Source organism: Lagopus leucura, unplaced genomic scaffold (assembly GCF_019238085.1).
Source record: "Lagopus leucura isolate 7727_CA_CO unplaced genomic scaffold, USGS_WTPT01 Super-Scaffold_100019, whole genome shotgun sequence".
Lineage (NCBI taxonomy): Eukaryota > Metazoa > Chordata > Aves > Galliformes > Phasianidae > Lagopus > Lagopus leucura.
In genome coordinates this window covers 3,821,112-3,842,800 of record NW_024962273.1, presented here as the reverse complement: position 1 = coordinate 3,842,800, position 21,689 = coordinate 3,821,112, and the positions used below count along the sequence as shown (strand labels likewise).

The 21,689-nt window shown below is 37.4% G+C and overlaps 1 protein-coding gene across 1 annotated transcript in view; it reads left to right on the top strand.

The window, feature by feature from the left end:
* The window catches only part of ARHGAP15 (Rho GTPase activating protein 15), a 316,032-nt gene that overhangs the window by 140,701 nt on the left and 153,642 nt on the right, over nucleotides 1–21,689 (top strand). The window contains exons 7-8 of the mRNA XM_042877717.1: nucleotides 17,742–17,840; nucleotides 19,769–19,895. Coding sequence (XP_042733651.1) covers nucleotides 17,742–17,840; nucleotides 19,769–19,895 — 226 coding nt within the window. The remainder of the gene's footprint in view (nucleotides 1–17,741; nucleotides 17,841–19,768; nucleotides 19,896–21,689) is intronic.

Sequence of the window (21,689 nt, the reverse complement as noted above, 5' to 3'; positions counted from 1 at the left end):
CTCATTGTGCCGCACCAGCCTCAGTCTGAGGATGTAATGCTGACACTTTTGTATCGAGCTCTCTGTGAGTGATAGCTATTTGGGATTTTCATTCAGCGCCCGCTCTTGATTATTACTGACATTTCTTTTTGGTAAGGCTAGCTGAGATCATGTGCATAAACAGATTTTTGTGGGAACTTGCTTGTGGGCAGCTTGGACACCCAAGCCCGAAAGTTGAGAAAAAATGTGCTGGCTCCCAAATGTATCTGTGCAGTTCCAAAAGCAGATCGCATCCGAGAAATATGGCTGTGCTCTTTGGTAGCTTCAGGTGGCTGCTGCTGATTTAGGGGTGTTTGCGAAGAGCGGGAGACTCCCGTGGCTTTATTTGGTTCTAGTGAGAAAGTGGGAGAAAGGAACTGACTTTGACAATTACCCATTGAGCTTTTCACTTCATTCAAATTGGAAACGCAGCGCTGGAGTTGGTGAGTGGGTGTGCAAAGGGAGAAGCAGCACAACAAAAACACGGAGCATAAAACCGTGCGAAACACTTGCACAGTCCCCTGCAAATTAAAATCTCCTCCTTTTTTAAGGCTGTACATTTTAAAATCGTATATTCTTGTACCTTCATTGCTCCTGAATGCTACAGATACCGGTGAAAATTAACCTCTGATGTAAATCACTTGGAGTGGCACACATTGTGTGGTTCAGTGTATGAAATAATTCAGTCTGTTATGCTTTACAAATGTTTATTTTACCCTTACAATCCCAAATTGTAGAAATTAAATACCTTAATGAAATAGTGAGCTAAATTGCATTCTCTTTTGGGTTGCTATGTACACTTATGCTTATTATTGTGCAGCAATAGCAAAAAATATTTGGGGAATTATTGTTACAGCTGTTCCCAGGATTAAGGGTAAAATACCCTCTTTTTGGATCATTTATTAGTTCACTGTAATTCACATTCCACAGGTAAAAAAACATCAAACCCCAAATTGAAAGCGCTTGGAAATTTAAAAAAAAAAAAGAAAGAAAAGAAAAAAAAGAAAAAAAAAGAAAAAAAAAATAAAGGGAATGTATTTAAATTAAGGTTTTTATCTAATATTACAACTCAGCATATTTTCTGTCTTGCTAAATATAATTTACAAGCTGATTTTTCGGCTGTATACATGAAATCCCTGAGCTGGATTACAAAAACTTAATATAAAATACAGTACAAGCAGAGGCAGTTTAAGCAAGGTATTTCTATGGCTGTATGGTATAATAACGTTTTCTTTGTAACGGTCTGATTTGGGGTTTTTCTAGTGCTGTAGAACTGCAGCATAATAGCTGAAAGGTGAACTTTTTTCTATTTCAACACTCCCAGTCTGCTAAAACTGTTCCGCTTGCTTCACGATGATATAAATATCACCATTAGTTTCTTCTAAAATTACTGGTGCCAGCTGCATTTGGTTTCCCATGTTATGCAGTGTTTTGTTACCAGCCTTCTCAGTTTAGTTGAGAGGGTTTTAAAAATCAAATTAATCACAAAAATAAAAATCTTCAATATTAAAATCTATCTCCATATATTGGAAACATGGCACGTAAACCCGTTTTCCTCGCTGCCACTAACGCTGCTGTTCTGCGAGTCTTTAAGCCCAATATACCCCTACATTAACAATAATCACTTTAATTTCTTCTCTGATGCTCAGCACCTACGCTCAAGACGACTGAAAATGGTTACGTTGTGCTTAGCAATAGCTGATATGCACGGGCATATACGTTTTGTACACACATAGGCATAAATCTACTGTGCTGTGTTTTGACCCCGGTGGCACAGCATATAATGCATATTCTTAGAGCTCCCATTTAATTGCGAGTTCTGCTCGTGCAACACCAGAAAGTAGCAATTTCTGCTCTCCTGAGGTCCTTACGGGATCTTGCTTTAAACCGGTGTGTATTTAAGTTCTTCAGCTGACATCATTTCAGTCTGGGAATATGACATACGGCCGCTAATCCAGGATTAATTGAGCACTTATGTGCAGTACAAAACATTCTTTATGTATTGACAAATATTTCTAAAAAATGGATTGGTATTTTTGCTGTTAATTGTTTCATTACTGACCTTTACCTCTGCAGGCATATGCAGTTTTCGTTTTTTTGGGTGAGACTTTCAAAATATTTTTTTTTTAAGTGTCCAATACTCAGTGTTAGCAGTGACATTTTTACAGTCTATTCAGCAGCCTATATTTCAGTCTTTTGTATCTCATTTCTTTCTATTTATTTAAAACATCTTAGCATGGAAAATCTTGCAGATTTAAGTGACAGTGATGATGTACAATATGCATAAAATGAGCCCGTCCCTACCCGTGGTGTGTATTGCTAGGGACTCCATTGCAATATTTACAGTTAAACTAAACTTTTTCAAATGAAGCAAAATTGCATTTGTTTTGCAGATTTGCTCATCATTAAATGTGAAACATTTCACATTTGTCTTTTTGAGTAATTGGCTTTTTAAAATGATAAGGTGCTCTGAACACTTGTTATGTGGATAGGTCTGACGTTGTATCCCAGAAATCCATATGCCATACAGACAGAACAGAAGAAAGATATTCACAAGCATGTCACAGATTGGACTGAAGCAAGCCAAAAACCAAAGTGCCATGGCATTAACAATAGCACCAGATTTACTGTCACGATTGCAATCTGTGCTGTATCATAGACAGAAGGAGAACTTTTGATAGGTAACACCTCAGTGTTTTTTAAATCTTTTTGGCAAATTATCATTTTCATTATATTTTTGCCTGCCATATAATATTATTATAATGGTATTAAATCACACACACGCGCGCATGCACACTCACAAACTTTATTAGCCCTCAACAAAAGGGCTGATTTATGTACCATGCTAAGTAATACACAACAAAAAGGAAGATATTTTGCTAAAGATTAGCATGCATTTTAAGTTAGATCATCCCCCCAAGCAGCAGTGGTTTTCAAACATGCATTACATTAATGTAGTCTTAGTAAATAAGATCTCAGTAATAAAGGTACAGAGAGAAACCATGAGCACCACGGAGAGCTCGAGAGCTTGCTCAGAAGTTTCCGAAGTTTAAAGGTATTAAATACATAGGATTAAGGGGATTTTTTTTTTTTTTTCTGGGGTTCAATCACAGTTGCCTGCATTTTCTCATTGAAAGTACACAGGCATTTCTTTTTGACCATAAAACTGTACGTTTTCTTCTAGTGTAAAAAAAAAAAAACTATCAAAACAATGCAACTATAGAGCAGATTTGGCAATACTATAATTCATGTTGAGCTCTGATAAGTGCTGAAAAAGATTTACAAACTCACAGCTTGACACAGAGACTACATGTTGGGTAGAGTGGAGGAAAAGCTCTAGAAATACTACACAGAACTTCCTGGAAGTAAAAAGAGAAGCATCAGTCAATTGTTTTTCTTAATTGAGAGCCACCTTGGGACTTGGTTGAAAATAATGTGTCTGCCTATCTTTTCTGCTGGTAAATTACCTGCCTGGGAGAGTTGTTCAGAGGCCATTCACAGTAGGCTTCTAGTGAAAGGAAAACACTGAAATTCTCACTTTATCCTTCTATGAATGATAGATTTGAAGCATGCTTCAACAGGTAGCAAACAAGAAGCACAAGAATGCAATCAACCTACCTAAATATGAATCCGGATGCTGCTACCTTCTTTGCACTAGAAAGTACTTTTTAATATACTTTTTCAAGAATCTCATTCTGCTGTCTTCATAGCAGTTGTTGCACTTGTCTGAAATCATTGGGACTACTTCTGTGGGAAATGGTTGCTTGCATAATTTTAGTTCTCTACATTTTGTACTTAAAACACTATTGGCAGTGCCATTGGTGCTTGATATTATTCAAAACATTTCAAAGTTGATAATGTTGCTGCTGGTGTGTTTTGCGCTCACTGCCATAAAATATCGTGTTGCCACAAAATGTTGTGGGAGCTTAATTTAAATGCCATGAGCTGTGCCCTCCTGACTTGAGTCTGGTGAAAATCCGGGATTGCTTAAAATTCTAATTACAACAAAGAGTAGTAAATTTCCAGTGACTTTCTTTTTTTTTTTCCTTCTTTTTTTCCCCCCTAGTTTCAAAAGGTTTGGCTAAGCAAATGCTTTTTTAGGCTCATTCTGTCTTGAGTGTAGTATCTAAACATATCTCCAGCCTCCAATCTGACTGATGCAGACATCTCTAGAGATGAATCATTATCATCAACAGCTCCTTTCCCACTTTACTGGGCCACTCTTGTAACAACACTGCAGGATGTTTTGTGTCGGCAAGAAGCATGAGTAAAAGGGGTACAGCTGGAAAAGGGGGAACCTTGTTGTTAGAGGCAGTGTAATGCTGAATGCTGGTTGTGGGTGGATATCAGACAGTTTCCTGCTCCCAGGTTCTTTATTTTTGGGCAAAGTGAGATAATTCTGACAAAAAGCAATAGTTGCTGTTTTTTTTCTACCTGTTTGCAGTATCTTTACTGTCTTACTGATCTCCATTAGCAGATAATCAGTCAATAATTTGTTTGAACAATTAATTAACATAAAGTCTGTAAAGAGCTCTGTGTACATGCAAATGCATCTTTTTGAAGTTTTTCTGTAGATTTAAGGGAACTGCTTCCTTGTGGAAAGCAGAGCTTTTATACACGTAAGGTCCATAGTCCTAAATAAGGGATGGATCAACTGAGACTTTGTATGTTTGTAAATTTTTGCAGTAGTTTGGTCTGTACATAAAGTACTTGGGACTTTGACATTAAACACTGGGACAAATAACATTTTCAATAATACCTTAAATCAAACGTGTTAAAGGATTTTCCTCAACCCATCTCATCTTCCTATAGTGGTCAGTGAACGAATGGTTTCTATTCAGAAATGGAAGGCATTTATAAACAGATCTTTTTCCAACTCAAAACGCATTGCTCAACTCCCTTTATACTGATATAATGGCAATTCCAGATAAATAAAGAAATTTGTGACTTTAGCACTGTACAAAAGCAGAAAGGCAGTGAGATTAAAACGGGTACCATTTAGGCTCTGTTCAACAGCTCCGAGGATTCTTGCGGGAGAGTAACCAATGCAGTGAAAAATAAGAAACTGTGATTGCTATTTAACACTGCAGCTTTTCACAGTAGCTCAGCACAAAGTTATTTAGCACAGGTGTTTCTGTAAGTCTGATACATTGGGAAAATTCGCAGGGTTCCCCGTCTCTTGCTCCGTGTCGGCTGCAAAGTTGGTGCAGAGATGCACGGAGGGGGTTTTCAGTAGGAAACAGAGCATAGAGACAAACGAGCAAGTTCAAAAGAATGAAACGATCTAGATTCATTTTCTTGGTTGCTAATTTTTGTAATGCATGACAGTAGTGAGGTGAATGACCTGTCATCGAGCAAAAGCAGTGAAAAACGGCAATGAGTTATCATTCAGATTTAAGCGTGAAAATGGAATCCTGTTCACTCCCGAGATAACAGCAGCTTTCCTAAGTAGTGTAGAGCTATCAGTGCTCTTTCTTTGTTATGTGAGAATTTTGATAAATATTCACCTTTTCTAACATTTCTCGCTTGTTTATTCAGATCTGGTGTATTTCTGTGCACTGTACCACCTTGTTTGTGTTTGCGTGTCTTTGCATTTAGGTAAGAGGTGAAGTGGTATAACTGAATTTCTAAAACCCTGAACTCTCAGGTTTTTTTGTTGTTGTTTTGATTTGGTTTTTTTTTTTGTTTGTTTGTTTGTTTTTTAATTCTCAAGTTCTGACAATATCTAATTCATGGCTTAATTCTAAAGTCATCTTCTAAATGAGTGACTTCTAGTTAATCTTATACACTGGGAGCTTGGCTGTGATAGGGAATAAGTTCATCCATTCTCAGAAGGGAATTAATGATCTATGGGAAAGATAGACAACTAAGTTTAGCTGAAGTCTAGGTATAATTTCTAAGTTATTACTTTTCTCTTAGTTTTTCATGCTGATGTGACAGTGTCTTGGTTAAAATAACCAGAGATAAATAAAAGTCATATTCTTTTTCTGATACTGTATTCTTCAAGTAGTTGCTTGTTTGTTTGTTTGTTTTTTCTTCTGAAAGAAATGGGCACAGCTGCCCACGGAAATGGTGGAGTCCTCATCCATGGAGGTGTCCAAGAACTGTGGAGATGTGGCACTGAGGGATGTGGTCAGTGGGCATGTTGGGGGTGGGTTGATGGCCAGAGTAGGTGAACTGAGTGTTATTTTCCAACATTTATGGTTCTATAATTCTACGATAAAATTACCAGTTTGGTTTTGCGTATAACAGCGAAGAACATCATTTTCCCGTGAGGTGGAATTTTTGTTGGTTTTGCTGTATCTTAATAATCCATTCTCTTCACCCAGTAGGGCTAGAATGATATAGCTTCTTTAGCTGTGAGGTTTATAAGGGACAACTAATTGTGTTTCTTGTGGTTCTGCTGTTAATTTACATGCAGCTCTTACTGCCTTTCGCTAACATGTCTTTTGTTCCCTGAAATATTCACTGTGTGAATAAATATAACTTTTCTGCTATTTTTGTTCTGACTGATTTACTCATTTCAGTCTTGTGACTGAAAACAGTGCAAGTGCTTGTATTCTGGAAGTTGCATGTTGCTTAATGAAGTACCTTGCTGAATCAGGGCTGCCGTGTTCCAGAAGATGAAAGAAAAGCACATAAGAAGCTGTACTGCCAGGTTTGGCTTTGAATGTTATTCTTTTAATCAAATTTTAGTCTTATTAGCATAGAGGATCACGGTTTTGCAAAACAAACAAAACCTTTTAGTCTTATTCTTGAAAGTGTTTGGAAATGTTAATGTAATTGGTTCTGTTTATAGTTCTTGCTTACACATCTCTGCTCATAGACATGAGTGATAGAGTCAGCTCTTCCAGCAATGGTCTAATGAGCAAGTGCCCCAAATCCCTGTGAAGTGGCTTCTTCCTTTTATTTGTGAATCTCAACATTCTGAATTGTTTTAGTGGCTGGGGAGTGGCATAAGGACTAGGTCATATGCAGGACTGTAATAAATAAAATAAAATAAAAAATTTAAAAAGCCCTAACTCTTTCAGAAGCTAAAATTTGAAATTCCATTTTGCTTAAGATTTTCCATTTTACCTGGTGGTTTAAAATCTATCTTAATAGCTGGATGTTACTTTTTAGTTGCCACTCACTTTTATGATACTAATAGTGCATATGGTGCCTATAATAAGGTGATGAGAAGGGCAGAGCCCACAGGGATCAGGGCCTATGTGGAGATAATGTGGTCATAGAACTTCTGTGTCTCCAGTTCATGTGCTGGATAAGCATGAATCTCCTGGCACATGCACAGGGCTTGAATTAATATGCAATGATGACATCTTTGGACAAGAAGGCTGGAATGTGTTTTAAAACACTCTGTTTATTTCCCTGTCACGTGTACTGTACATTTATTAGTGACAAGAAGCTGAGCAACAGTCACGGTGTTGCAAGACTCCAGATATATGGTATTATGATTATGGAGGACTCAAAACCCCAATACTCAGCCATTTATCTGCCTGGTAATTTGGTATATTTTTAGCATCTCTTTATATTTAGATTCCTAAGTTCCTGAAAGAGCTGTCACCCCAAACCTCCATTTGGCTATACTGCATCATCCCAAAGCTTGTGATAGAGAAGCATACCAGGCTTTCAGACACATATTTAGAAAAGAGGGAGAGAGTCTGCCAAATTCCCAAAAAACTGCTTCCCAACTCCCTTCACGAATAGCAGGAAATTACTTGTTATCAGTGGGTAATTCAACAACAAACATTATTGATTATCCAACCTCAATCTTTACAGTCTAGATGGCCAAATATTTTGCAATCATTCTCTCTATTTAAAACTAAAAGCTGTGATTTTTATTTTGGAAAAAATAGAATTTTTCGATTTTTCTGCATGACACATCACATTCTGGTGTGTCCCTCCAGATTGTCCAGTGTGTTAGCCAGAAGTTTGACTGACAGATGTCAAAGTGTACATCATGATCTAATACTTGAGAAAAGGCTATGTTAGTCAGAAATTTCAGATACTTGGAAAAATCAGACATTTAAAAGATAATATATAGGCCTTGCAGTGTTTGGCATTTGGCATATCCTGGTGCATGCCAGTAACTCAATGACTTAGACAGTACATATCTCTTATTGCTTTTTTCTAATTCCATGTGTATTTATTAAAAAACAGTGCATTACAAAATTGATCAGTGTAGGTTGGCATGTTCATGAATTACATAGTCAAATAATTCAGTAGTTACTGCTAGATAAATAAATTCAGCTGGTGTACAAAACTCACTGAGATCTGAACTGTATCCTCTTTTCCTAGAAGAGCCCCTTTGACACCTATTGTGAAAAGATAATTTGATATTTTGGCTGTGTGATATTTTTAAATAACATTTTGATTAACCTTTTTTCATTACTACTCCACTTCTTAAAGCAGCATATACTTTTAAAGGCCACTGTATTTTCATTGCTGCGAGCTCAGGTCTAGAATAAATAAAGAAGATCCAGAATTCTCTACCAGTGGAACACTTGTTTAAAACTGTCACGAGAATATGGAGATATGCAGTGTCAATTTTATGGATTACAAGAATTTCTAATTAATGAAATTAGAAGATGTTATTCTTTAAATGAAACAGGATCTCCATGCTATCTGTGCTGTGTTACTTATTATATGAAGTGACATGACTGACAAAACCCAAAGCTCTAAGAAATACTCATAGTCTGGACTTGAAGTTTCCATATTCCTCAGTACTTAGCTAAGTACTGCATGTATATTATTGCCTGTGAAAGTTTTCTAGTAAGACCATTAATCATCAAATCTTAGCTAGATAGCTACAATGTATGGAAAATATTTGTTGTTGGATATTTTTGTGCATATTGTCCGCTCATCATAATTTCTATTGAAACACTAAATATTTTTTTTTGGGGGGGGAGGGAGGGGGTAATGGAAATATTTTAAGTTGCTGTTATTTTTCTTAAATGAGTACAACAGCCTTTTTGGAGCTTATCTTTTCCTAATATTTATGTACAAATAAAGATGGAAAAAAGATGTTATGCACTGTTGTCTCTCTGCATGGAAGGAAGGATGATAACCATTTTATTTTCCTGCCTGCAACACTCAGGAGCTTGGCACAGCTGGCAGAGTGTATGTTCAGATCATGGATGAACTTTGATGTTTTACATTGTTTTTAGACAATAGCAGGCATGGTTGTGTAGCAGCAGGATATTACACTTACCGTTCAGTAGACCTGTTTTCATAGAAAAGGACCTCCTGCCTCTTTGCTCCAGGCCATAAAACCCCCTGTGACAGAGATGGTGTTTTGTATGTCTAGCAGTAGGAGGATTCTTGAGTTGTTGCACTGGTTTTTGGGAAGTTAATAAAATAAATAGCTATTTTAAGAAATGACTGCAGTTTCTGCATTCTCTGTACCTGAAAAGGCTCTGAGTAAGAAATTAAAAAAAATAATAATAAATGGAAAGGAAACAATAAGCAGAACAAGGAAAAATTCTATTCAGTAGTGCTTGTTTCATCTCTAAGAGATGCTTTATTCAACAGCAGGTATCAATCCCCACAAGTAACATCTGCTATCAGAGGATTTGCAGGTACACCTTTGCTCACCGCTAACTGAATTTGTGTTGGTATTATAATTCACCAGATTTCTGCTTTTCACTCAAACCAGGATTAGCATTGACTTGGGCTGGAGGGCATTCAAGCTGCTGTTCTTCTTTTAGCTATATTTCTCTGTAAACATCTAATTGTTTCAAAAAGTGATGTAAAGTGTGCAAAAACCTGAATTCAATGCAAATAAGTCTGTGCAGCTCTGAAGTTAACAGGTGTTCTCATTAGTGTAAGTAGACAAGGAACGATTCTTAAATGTTTTATAAACACTTATAATCATGGCCAAATACATTACTGTAAGTATAAAGATACTTACAACAGCATATCTTTTTTTCTTATTGTGCAATCTCAGCACTTATTAATAGGAGACATGTGTCAGTAAATGAAATCCTCAAAGCCAGTACTGGCTTCTGCCTGCAAATAATATAGCTGTAAAATGCTCTGCTACCGATGAATAAATTCCTCACTAAAATAGGAGTCAACAAAATGAAATCTTCACACATAGCACATATATATTTTAAATATATATCTTTGCTTGTACTGAGACTAGAGCATTCATTCTCCCTTTGATATTTTTTTTGTTTGTTAGGAGGACTTATCATGTTGAATTTTGCTCACATATATCATAAAGTGTTATAACGTGCATATAAAATTGGACAGGAGGACCATTTATCACAAGGTCTTGTCCAGCTGGTAAAACTAAGAAAGGCAGGGACTTCTCTAAGAAACCATTGCCAATATCTCTGTATGCGGCTGTGTAATATATGGCTTCAGATTGTAAAAGCAATAACAGTAAAATATTACCCCAAGGAGAAAAGTAGCTTGCAGTAGGTATTCATACAGTGCCTTAAGTCTTCGTCTGTGGACAACATACGCAATTGTCTACGCACAGACATGAGTTGTGTCTTAATTATTCTCTCTTGCTTTTCAGCTGTAACCAATTTTGGGGTACATCTTTCTCGCTTCCCATATCTGTGGCGACTTGCACTTCTCCTCACTTTCTCTTAATGCCTGTCAGGAGCGTTCCTTCCTTTTCCATCGAACAACATGTGTTCTCTTTCACACATCAGTAAACGAAAGAAGAAATAGATCTGGACCACTGTGTGAAAAAGGGAGAATGGTCACCCGTTCCTTCAAATTATTGGAAGTGAGCCCATACCCCCATCAAATCATTGATCCTTTCCTCCTGTGGGGACACACTCTCCAGTGTTATCTCTTGAAACCCAAAGAATTTTGGTCTGTTGGGACTTAATCTGCTTTCATCATGACATCCTTTCTGTTCAGTGTCTTCCTTACAAACTATATAAATCAGTTCTTCTGCTTCTGAAATTTTTCACAGGCAGAGATGGAGGGTGATTTTCCTCACAATACAGAGAAAAGATCCAATTCTCTCTTCACTAATAGTAATGCAGTTCAGTAAAAACTTACATATACTATGAGTTTATTGCACAGCAGAAGAGAAGCATTAAGCTCATATATGTTTTTCTTCTTAATGGTCCCAAAGTTCATTGTTTTACTACAGAAGTATTTGGAAGAACTCAATCCTATAAATTTACTGGAAAATAAACATATTTGTTTATCACTGGCGGAATACAGTTTCATTTAAAGAAAAATCCTGTTATTTTGTAGAAATTTATCCCCAGAATTCAGACTGTTGAATCCACTTCAAAGACATTGATGTAAATACCCACAACATTAGATTTCACTAAAAATCAAGTTATTCATATAAGCAGGTTGCTTTGGTATTATGAACCCACAAAGGTTTCCAGAAAATGGATGTGCAAGTCAGTGTTACCACAAGGCTACACAATTGAAGACATTTCCTGTAAACATCTGGCAGCAATTGGTCTTACAATTGCTAATATTGTGGAAGTTGTGAAAACACAGTATTATACATATACATATACATATACATATAAACAGGATCTGTTTGTTGCCTCTTTGCAATACTCGGTTTTCACAGTAATTTTTACAGAGTCAGAAGAAACAGGGTAATTATAACATAAGGTTCAACATCTTTAGATATGTAGAACATTTTCTGTTGCTTAAAACAAATATTCCCAAAGAAAGTATAAAACATTTTTCTGACTTGCAAAGTTTTTGCAGTCTATCATTTAAATTACTTAAATAAAGGGAGCTTTACTACTCCCAAAAGCTGAGAATATAACACCCGCCATGCATATTAGCTTGATCTTTTTGACAGACCAGAAAAGTGTTTGTGTGTGCCAATTAAAACAAAAATGGATCCCCAGTGGCTTGTTCCTCACACAACTTCTGAAGACTGCTATCATTGTATGCTGGGGTAACCCTGGATAAGGCGGCTATCCAAAGTAAACAAACTTTTCAAAACTTTCATGACAGATGGGGGTTACAAATGCATTTTAATAAGAGAGTTGCCAAAGCAACTTTTTTTTTGCAATCAGCATATATTTACTTAACATCTAGCAACATTGGGAACACAAGGCAGATAGTTTCTCACAAAATGTTTTAACAAATATCATTTTTTTTGGAAACATTGGTTGAAGACCTCTTCTTCCAAGCTGATATGTCTCCCTCACTTCAGTGTTAACTTTTTCTCGACATGCAAAGGACTGCTGGCTTGGTAAAGCCAGACTGTAATATGAGACAGACAATCTGCTTGATAATGAAATTTCTTTGTTAGTCATAAACATCTTAGAGTCCTTTAAGTAATTTAACTATGAGCATAACCATGGCTACCTCCGTTGAAAAGCCTGAATCGTATAATGGATATATGAAGCAGCATGGATATAATGCAATCGCATACTGATCCTTTTGTTTTCTTCTATTTGCATTTCTTGAATATTAGAGTCTCAGCTCACTATAGTACAGCAGAGAGAGATATTTTATTTATCCTCTGCTGCTCACTCATTCAGCATAAACATGGCCAAGAGACTGGATTATCTGTAAGAAAGAATTTGAGATCAACTTTCAGAAATGCTGTTTGACTTTTGACATGTTTTTAAAAACTTATATATCTCTATCCCTGTTTAATTCAAATCCAGATAATTAAACCACTAAGGAGCACAGTGTCTCCCAACTTTAATTAATTCTACTTCTGCTGTGGGTGTGGACACAAGTTTCTATCTTTTATGTATTTATTCTCATGCTGTATTATATTCTAGTGATATGCCTTATTTTTTCAATAACATTTTGAAAAAGAGAGAAAAATCCCAGTTTGTTTCTTTTTTTCCTTATTCTCCCCCCTTTTTCTTTTGTTGTTTTTCCCTGCCTTGGTGGTTGCCATGCAGATGGAGAGTGGCACGTCCCGCGTTATGTGGATAGAATGGCTAGATCCCATCCTGCAAAAATAACTCAAAAAAGTAGAGGCAAAGCCTAGATTCCTCTTCTTTAAGGGAATCAAGATGGTTAACATGATCAGAAAAAAGCTTGTAAGACGCAAGGTGAGATGAAGGAAGCGGTGGGAAGGGGGAAGAGTGTTAGCTTTTGAGCTAGAAATGCTCCAGCGACTCACATTTCCTTTTTTCCTACACATATCAAGAGCAGCAATCCCAATGCACAGTGCAACAAGAGGAACACATTTTATTGAGTTTCTGCACGCTGAGGTATCTGTCAATCTAAGTTTAAATCACTTAGTGTTCACCACAGGCTGTGGGAGTCCCAGATGACATCAAAATTTAGGTTTTCTGCACTGGATTTTGCACTGGATTTAGCTTCAGTGTAGGGTTTCCACGGTCTAGAAGCATCCAATAATCCAACACTGGACTAATGGGATTGTTTATACAAGGAGCTACTACCACAATAGTCCAGGATTTTTTTAGGATGTCCTGCATTCAGAAGGAAGTAAACTATGTTATGTTTCGGTATTTGGCTGAAATAAGAAATGGGGAGATGGGTTCTTGGTGGCTGCACATGAGCCATATGTGAAACACACACTTTCCAAGCTGCTTGCTCCATGCTCATTCACTGCAGGAGAGAGACTCTGAAGTGTTTTTGCTATATTTCTTCTTCCCCAAAGAGTTCTCCACTTCCTGCATTGAAGTTTGTGCTCGGCATTCTCTGAAAATAGCTCATCACTGCAAATAATAGTTGTAGTCACCAGAGATGCATAAGCACACTTTGAAGTGAGTGAATCAATAATAAGGTTTTGTATTTTTGTTTTGCTGTGTGATTTTTTTCTCCCTTTTCCATATCTCCATAGAGTGCCTATCAGTATGACTGCTAAAATTGCCTCCATCCCTATTCTGCAGCTAAAAGAAATGTATACTGGTGAAGAACCAAAGGGATAAGCCATGAAGGATATATTTTTTTCACAGCAGTACCAACATTTGTAGGAAGACTGTGGCCAAAAACTTCTGGGCTTATTCCATGGTGTTTTTATGTCTTTGATCTCCTGTGTTGTTTTGGTGTGAGTATATCATGAAAGACGAGAATCTCTGAGATGTTTTAAAAGGTGAACTGAGTTAGCTGTAAAAGTTTGGAAGTCCTAGAGAAACACAACCACGCATGGCACATTGCATGTGCCAGAGGATGACCTAGCATCAAAAAAGCATAGGATTTGTGGGATTTTTAGGAAATACTGATCTCAGACAAGATACGGGGTATTTATGTAATTTAACGGTAATGGCATTATTAAAACATAGTTAAACTGTGCTGTATGGGTATCTTTTCATTTAATAACATAGGATCTTGTTGAATACAAGTTTAGTAGAGCGTTATGCTGACATACCCTTTTCCCTTTGCAACTGTGTATAATGACAAGAGAAATCTATAATGAACTAACAACAGAATATTATGAAAAGGTGTTTCACACCTGTCCTCTACTTTCCACACTTCGTTGGCAGCCCAGCAGCACACCAAATTTAACATGCATTTACCTGCAGTGAGACAATGCGTTCAAATCATCAGTGCTGAGCAGAAGGACTGCAGTTGTAAAACTGCTCTGGATGAAGAACTCAGCCTGAGAAGGGATTTTTCCAAGGTACTATAGCAAGAAAGTACTTTGGGAGCCTCGGCTCCACTATAAGCAACACGAAGGACACACTGTTGGAAAACAAGAGGGCTGATGCAGGTTGTCATTCTTGTGGGTATTTATTGCTGACAACAGCCTCACAATTCTGCTTGATAAGGCCTTGCTAATTCCAGACTGGAGCCTTTGCAAAAATGATGGAGAAGCATTTCAAGAAATATTTAAAAAAAATCAAAGCACCTCAAAACACAATGGAGGCTGGCAACTGGAACATTTTTTCTTTTTTTTTTTTTTCTCTTCTTTTTTTTTAAGGTTTCTCTTTCATTTTTTCTCCAGTCCCTGTTTACTTCAGCAGTGCCTAATACAAGGACGGTGTGTTAGCATGCCTTAATATGGAGCAATTTATGCTTGTTGTTAGTTATACATCGTTTAGGGCTGTGATCATAAATTGTTCAATCACAAGGTTTACTCAAAGCTAGCATTCTTTACTGATGTATTTTCCCAAGGGTGTTGAAAATTCGATTGTTCAAAGTGCAAATATGGTTTAGCAATCCCTTCCAAGAACCATTTATCAGAAATCCTAAGGAGGTAATATATAAAAGTAGGATAGGAAACCTGCACGTTAAATGGGATTTACCAGCCAAAGCCTTTGGAACTGCTTTCCTGTGAATGACTGGAATGGAGCAGAACAAAGTCAATTACTGACTGTAATTAAGGAGTGGATGCATTTAAACTGTAGAGAGCAGTAGCAGTCTTCTTGAAACTGTCTAGTTGCTCTGAAGATTAGTCTGAGGAAAGAATGAAAAGAACTTGAACTATATCTTACGGAAAGTATATTTTAAATGAATTCTCTTCCCTCAATACTATGATCTGTTTTTACAGATTTGCTCCTAAAACATCGATAATATATGATTATCAGAATAACACATTCAGACAAAGAAACTTTCAACATGTAGTTTACTTTGGTCTTGTTAGCAATGGAGTGTCTCTTTTGCATATCATGCAGTACAAATGTTTATGCAGTGCTGAATACTTGTATTTTCATGCATCCTGAATTTACTGAACGGGAGTCTGAACTACGTCGTGTCCCTTTTAAGCCATCAAAATACAGTAAATCTAATTATATATGTTGCTCTTACTTTGAAACTGTTATTCCATTTTATAATTTTAATAATGATTTGTTTATGCTGGGAGAGAGGCATCGGATTGAATTGTTGCCTGTGTTTAGTCTAAATCATATCTGCATGTATACATTAAAGGTGATAAAATGTAATGCATTTTGATCCCAAAACTTGCAGCGTGAACTGGGCGCAAACCTGGAGGCCATCTCTTTTAACTGCTTACCTTAAGTTGAATTTGGGCTTTTTTTGTTTGTTTGTTTGTTTGTTGGGATAAAGAGAATGGATAGCACATGAGCAGCAGTTAGCACCGCGTTGGAGGACTAATGACGGGATTCCAATGTCCCCAGCTACTAGCTCTCCCTGCGCGCCGTGAACAATAGAGAGGCTGGAGGTCTGCTCCTGAAGGGCTGGTGTGGGGCTGGCTGGGGCTGGGAACATCTGCAGGCAGGCGGGCAGGCTCCCAACCCGCGCTGGGAGCCCATTCCCACATTCTCTTCAGCACTCTCACAGGATGTCTCCACTGGAGCTGCGCTGATGGGATTTTCCTTAATGCTGATGACTTTGGAAACCTTCCTTACAGGCATTTCCTCAATAACAGGAGGGTTATAGAACAATTAATAACACAAGCTGGTTTTTTTTTTTTTTTTTTTTTTTTTTTTTTTTTTTTTTTTTTTAATTTTCCCCTGGTAGTATTTCAGTTTTAAGAAAGATGTGGGGGACCATCTGAGCTGGTTTGTTTCTTTATTCTTTAGGAAAGACTCTTGACATGAGCGGATGCAGCGAAACAGTAGCACTTCAGGTCACCAGATTTAATAGGCTGCGCCAGGTCTTAGCAGCTCTGTTCTGCTTTTCCTCACGCTCTGCTTGGAGGGAAACCTCTGTGTTCAGCCATTCCCTGAGAAAAAGCCAAACAGGTTTTGGATCTGAGAAATACCACACCCCGATGAGCAGCTGTTGTAAGGACTGAGAGTGCGTCCCAAACCACTGTAACTCGAGCGTGCAGTTTGGATGCTACCTAGTTTTGCACAGGCATCTCTTCACAACAGTAATAATAATAATAATGAAGCTCAGGTTGGTGGGCTCTGAGCTGTTTTGGAGCAAGCACTGGGTGAGATCCTTCCTGCATCATGCTAACCATGGTGGAAGATGCTAACCGATCTGCAAATAGGCAGAGCTACTTTACCCTGCATCCATGTGTGCTATGCTGCAGCTCCCTGACTCAGTTTTGCTATCTGTATAACGGTTCTTTTAACTTGTTTTGTAAAATAATCTAGAGATCTTTTTTTTTGCAAAAACTCATTTCAATATATATATATGTGTGTGACAGCGATTAATCATTATTTTCATGGTGGTTTTCAGAAGTTCAGACCAGCAGAATGTGCATGCATATTTGCACCAAATATTGTTAGGCAGTGAAACAGTGTTATCAGGGGAGTGAATATTCTTTTGATAAATATCCCCAGAGTGGGGGTCAAAAATGTAAATACACTTCTATTTAGACAAACTGAGGATTTTTCCTCTGGTAAGTGGGCTCCTAATTACTTTGCCACAGCCATCTTTGATAGCAGTTTTCTTTATGTGAAGAAAAAGTGACTATTAAATTGACCAAAATGCTTGGAAATGGACTCTGGGATCACAGGTATACAGGAGATGTGTAAAATCGAGGATAGACAAATCAGATATAAAAATAAAACCAGAATTGAAATGCAAAGTGAAAATAACAGGAATTAATTCTCACTTTGAATTCATTTCTTTTCAGGATGCTTTGATTTACATCTGAGCTGTCTGTCGTGTTGAGTTCCCTGGCTTTTCTTAACTTTTTGTCACATTATCATTATTTTTGCACTATTTGTGTATGGTGGTTGCAATGCTGAGACAATATCTCGTTTGTTGTAACGTATACTAAACAGCTTTCAGACAGAGGTTCAAAACTCCTTGGTAACTCTGGGAGATAATTATTGATACAAAGGGAAGCATTTGGGTATGTAGCAGAGATAATAGCAGAAAATGATCCGTCCTGTGCACTTCACTTACCTGTCACCATCCATGCTCTTCCCCAGATCACAACAGTGTCAGGAAATGAGTTCCTCCTCCAGTCGGATATCGACTTTCTCATATTGGATTGGTTCCATGCTATCAAAAATGCAATTGACAGATTGGTATGTATTTGTTTTGGCTGTTACCTTTATTAATTAAGATGTAGCAATTTCAACTTCATTTGCTTAGGCATCTCTGCAGGTTTCAGGCAGCTAGCAACTAGCTAGACATTCCTTTATCTGAAGGGTACAAAAATATGCAAATCTTCTGAAAAATGCCAGATAAACAAGGTTGTTGAACTAAAATGTCATTTGAATCTTGCCTTGAAATGCAACGCTACATTTATTTCTCTGAAATAACAAGGACGATGGTTTGCTGAGGGTTGTAAAAGCACACAAGCACTTAATAACTAATGAATTTTTGCATTTTCTGTTTATGGAGCCTACAGTATATAATCTTCAATAGAACTATTACTACATTTGATCCTTTTATGAATTTTTGTATTACTTATTCACAAGAATAACACTAGCAAATAATATTCCTTTGTAACTGATTGCTGTTATTCTCCTAGGAAAGCTGGGGTTTTTTTCTACGAGAAGTAAGCAGGGCTGCGTTTTATTAAAACACTTTTTAATTACCAAACCAGATTCAGCTGTAGCTTTTTCTTTCTCTTTTTGCCACTCTCAGTACAAATTCCAAATGATGGCCTTCTCTGCCTGTTCCAAGAACATACTTTTGGGGGGGGGGGGGGCCGGAAGCATTGACTTCCCTTGTTCACTGCAGAATGTGACGAGAGAAGATTACCCCAATTTATTGCATTTTTCAAAGGGTTTGGGTTTTGTTTTTTATTTTTTATTTTTTATTTTTTTTTCTGAAATGGAATTGGCAGTGAGGGCACAGTCAGTCTCTTGGAAAGGGTTAACCTGAGCAGGGCTACTGTTCCCTTAAAGAGCTGCAAACATTCTATTACCCTGAGGCTATAATCAGCCAAGAAAAGTTTGATCTGATGATGTATGTCTTCATAGTGTGCATTTCATTGGCTATGCAAGGATATTGATATCCCACTGAAGATTTTGGGGTGGAGTTTACTGTAGAGACTTTCTTCTTTTTTGTGCATGCTACTCAGCTAAGCATCTAATAGACTCAACTATTGTTTCAGTGCTGCTCTGCAAAGAGGTAAAATAATGGCTTTGGCAGCTCAGATCACACGGTGAGCCACAGCAACATATAGCAAAGTGGTGGTACAGGAGGGCAGGGCTTTTCCCATTGCTGCATGCCCAGGACAGGATGCCACCAAAAGCACTCACTGGAGGTTTCATCGAATCATAAAATGACCTGGGTTGAAAAGGACCACAATAATCATCTAGTTTCAAGCCCCCTGCTATGTGCAGGGTAACCAACCATTGCACCAGTTTCACCCATTACATTTGTTCTAGTTTTAAAACTTTCCCAGCCATCAAGATAGCAGATCTCACCTGACCATGCAAAATGGGGGGAGATGTGCAATTAGCCAAAAAAAAATTGTCTTCCTCCTTTTTTTCCTGATTGTGGCAAACATTGGGACCACTACTTGTCCCTAACAAGTAGAGTAGCAGAAAAAGAGCCCTGCTCTTCCCTAAGCTTATACCAGCAGAGTTTAACCCAAATCTGTACAGATGTTTGAAACAATTGTGTTTGAAAGAACATTTACTGTGAATATCTCAAACAGAAAGGCTACTTTAACAACCTTCCTCTCCGCAATAATTTGGAAATAGCCTACAATGTGGAAATCATTTTGGTCTCTAAGGCCTAAGGAAGCAGGCCTTTTGTTTTCCTTACTTAAATGGGAATTTATCTCAGAAATTAAGATCAGTCTGTTGGGGCATAAAAGCTTTGCCATATGAAAAATTTTGCATTACACTTCCCTTAAATAATATACTCACTACATCACTTGCTGTGTCTATTAGCTCCTTATTCTGTGCTGGCATTCTGCAATCTTCTGCTGCATTCATACAAATAATAATTTTATTAGAAGCACGCATAGATATAAATATACATTTTCTTTCCCCAGCCAAAAGAACGGAGTTGTACATCGAGAAATTTGGAGTTCAAACTCAGCAGATCCTCCAGCACTGAATTACTGAATAGATTAGACACTGAATCCAAAGAATCAAAGCCTGAACACAGAAAATCTTTAAGTAAGATATTTTTCTTTCTGTTTTTTTTTCTTTTTCTTTTTTTCCTTCTGTTTCCCCTTTGTAAAATAAATACACCATTAAAGGGTAAGATAATTTTTATTACATACAGAATGTAAGGAAGATCACTGAGAATTGTAAAGCTGAATGTGTTCTGGGCTGATATACATAACTTGCATTTAAGTAAGGACAGTTACTAGCTCCACATTTTTAAAGGGTGACATTCCCTCCTAAACGAAATAAATTTGTTTAGAAGACATTTATTCAAGCCATTTATTTTTAAAAATAAGCAACATGAGTCCTATGCTAATGGTCTATTGCAGTTGCTTTGTTTCCATTTTAGTAAAATACCTCAAATTGCTAGAGTAATTTTGTCTGTTATATATTTTATACACTGTATTGCTGAAAGACCTGGCATTTCCTCTCTAGCCGTCATTCAGGGATGGTTCTGTAATTGTATGGAAAGTAAATTTCAGGGATCAAGGTGGATTTTTATTGGTATGATTACAAAAGAAAGTGATCTAAAGCCGGTAAGGGTTGGGCTTCAGCCCACTGAGACTTTCCTCTTCCAGTTCATGTTGAGATGTTTGTGGTACTGGGGGCAGCAGGAGCTGGGGGCGACCCCAAATCTCCCACTGAGCTTTTTAAAATGTCACCCCCTCTCCCAAATCTTTGTTTTCCTTCTTTGTTTGGCAGGAGTCGCATGGTGCTGCTAATGTAAGCACCGTGACAGCTTTAGCCCCGCGTGCTGCTCCGAGATACCTATAGGTGCTGACGGTCTGTGCGGGAATTTGCCTGCACGCATTTCAGTGCAGGATCAAAGCCTGAGATGTTAGGAAAAGAGTTACAATAGAAGGACCCGGCATCGCTATTTTTAATGATAATTATCCACATATTCATAAATATATGCACACATGCATGCGCTCCCACAAACACAAATACTGAGATTCATTAAATAGTCTCTTTTTGCAGACCAAAGCTTTTTGTTGTTGTTTTTTTACCATCTCAGAGATTTTTTATATATATATTTTTAATATATTTTTAAAGATTTTTCTTTCAGTTATAAAATATAAAGTAGTCTGGGTGTATTTGTTAAAAAAAATGTCCCAGTGCCTTTGTGCTGTGTGTATAACATTGCATTTCTCAGAAGGAAAAAAAACGAGACAGAGAGCGCAGTAAGTTTTGTGGGCCTGATTCTGCTCTCATTGCAGCTAATAGCAAAGCACCCACAAATTGTCTCAGCACTCGGAAAAATTTCACTTATTTATTTTGATTTCTCACGTATCTTTGACTGATAATTTGTCAAACAAAACAGAAAAAGTGAACACGAGCAGTGTCATGGACTTATTCTACATTTCTTTTCAAACCTTAGAGAATTGTGAGTAACCTTCGTTTTGTTCAAGGCTATTTAAACTATTAAAAATCGTGAAAATATCTGCTCTGAATCAAAGCTGGGATCTAAACACTGCAGCTTGGATTGCTTCTAAAATATGTATTCAGAACTTTTTTGGCCCCTTGAGATCTAGTAATTATGTGGAATTAGAAAAATCATATTATTCACTTACTTATTAGTAGTCTAAGCACAAACTGTATTGTCAGTTTTCTGCCTTTGGCTTTCTGTGCCCTTAATGTTCACACAAGTATCGTAGCCAGAATTATCGGCAGCTAGAGCCAAAATTGCTTTAAAAAGGCATGAGAACTGGTAATGACACATTGTTAGCAGTTAACAGGTGGTCGTTTCATTGTCCAGTTTGACTGCAGAGCACAGAGAAGATATGTGCAATATCTGCAAGTGTG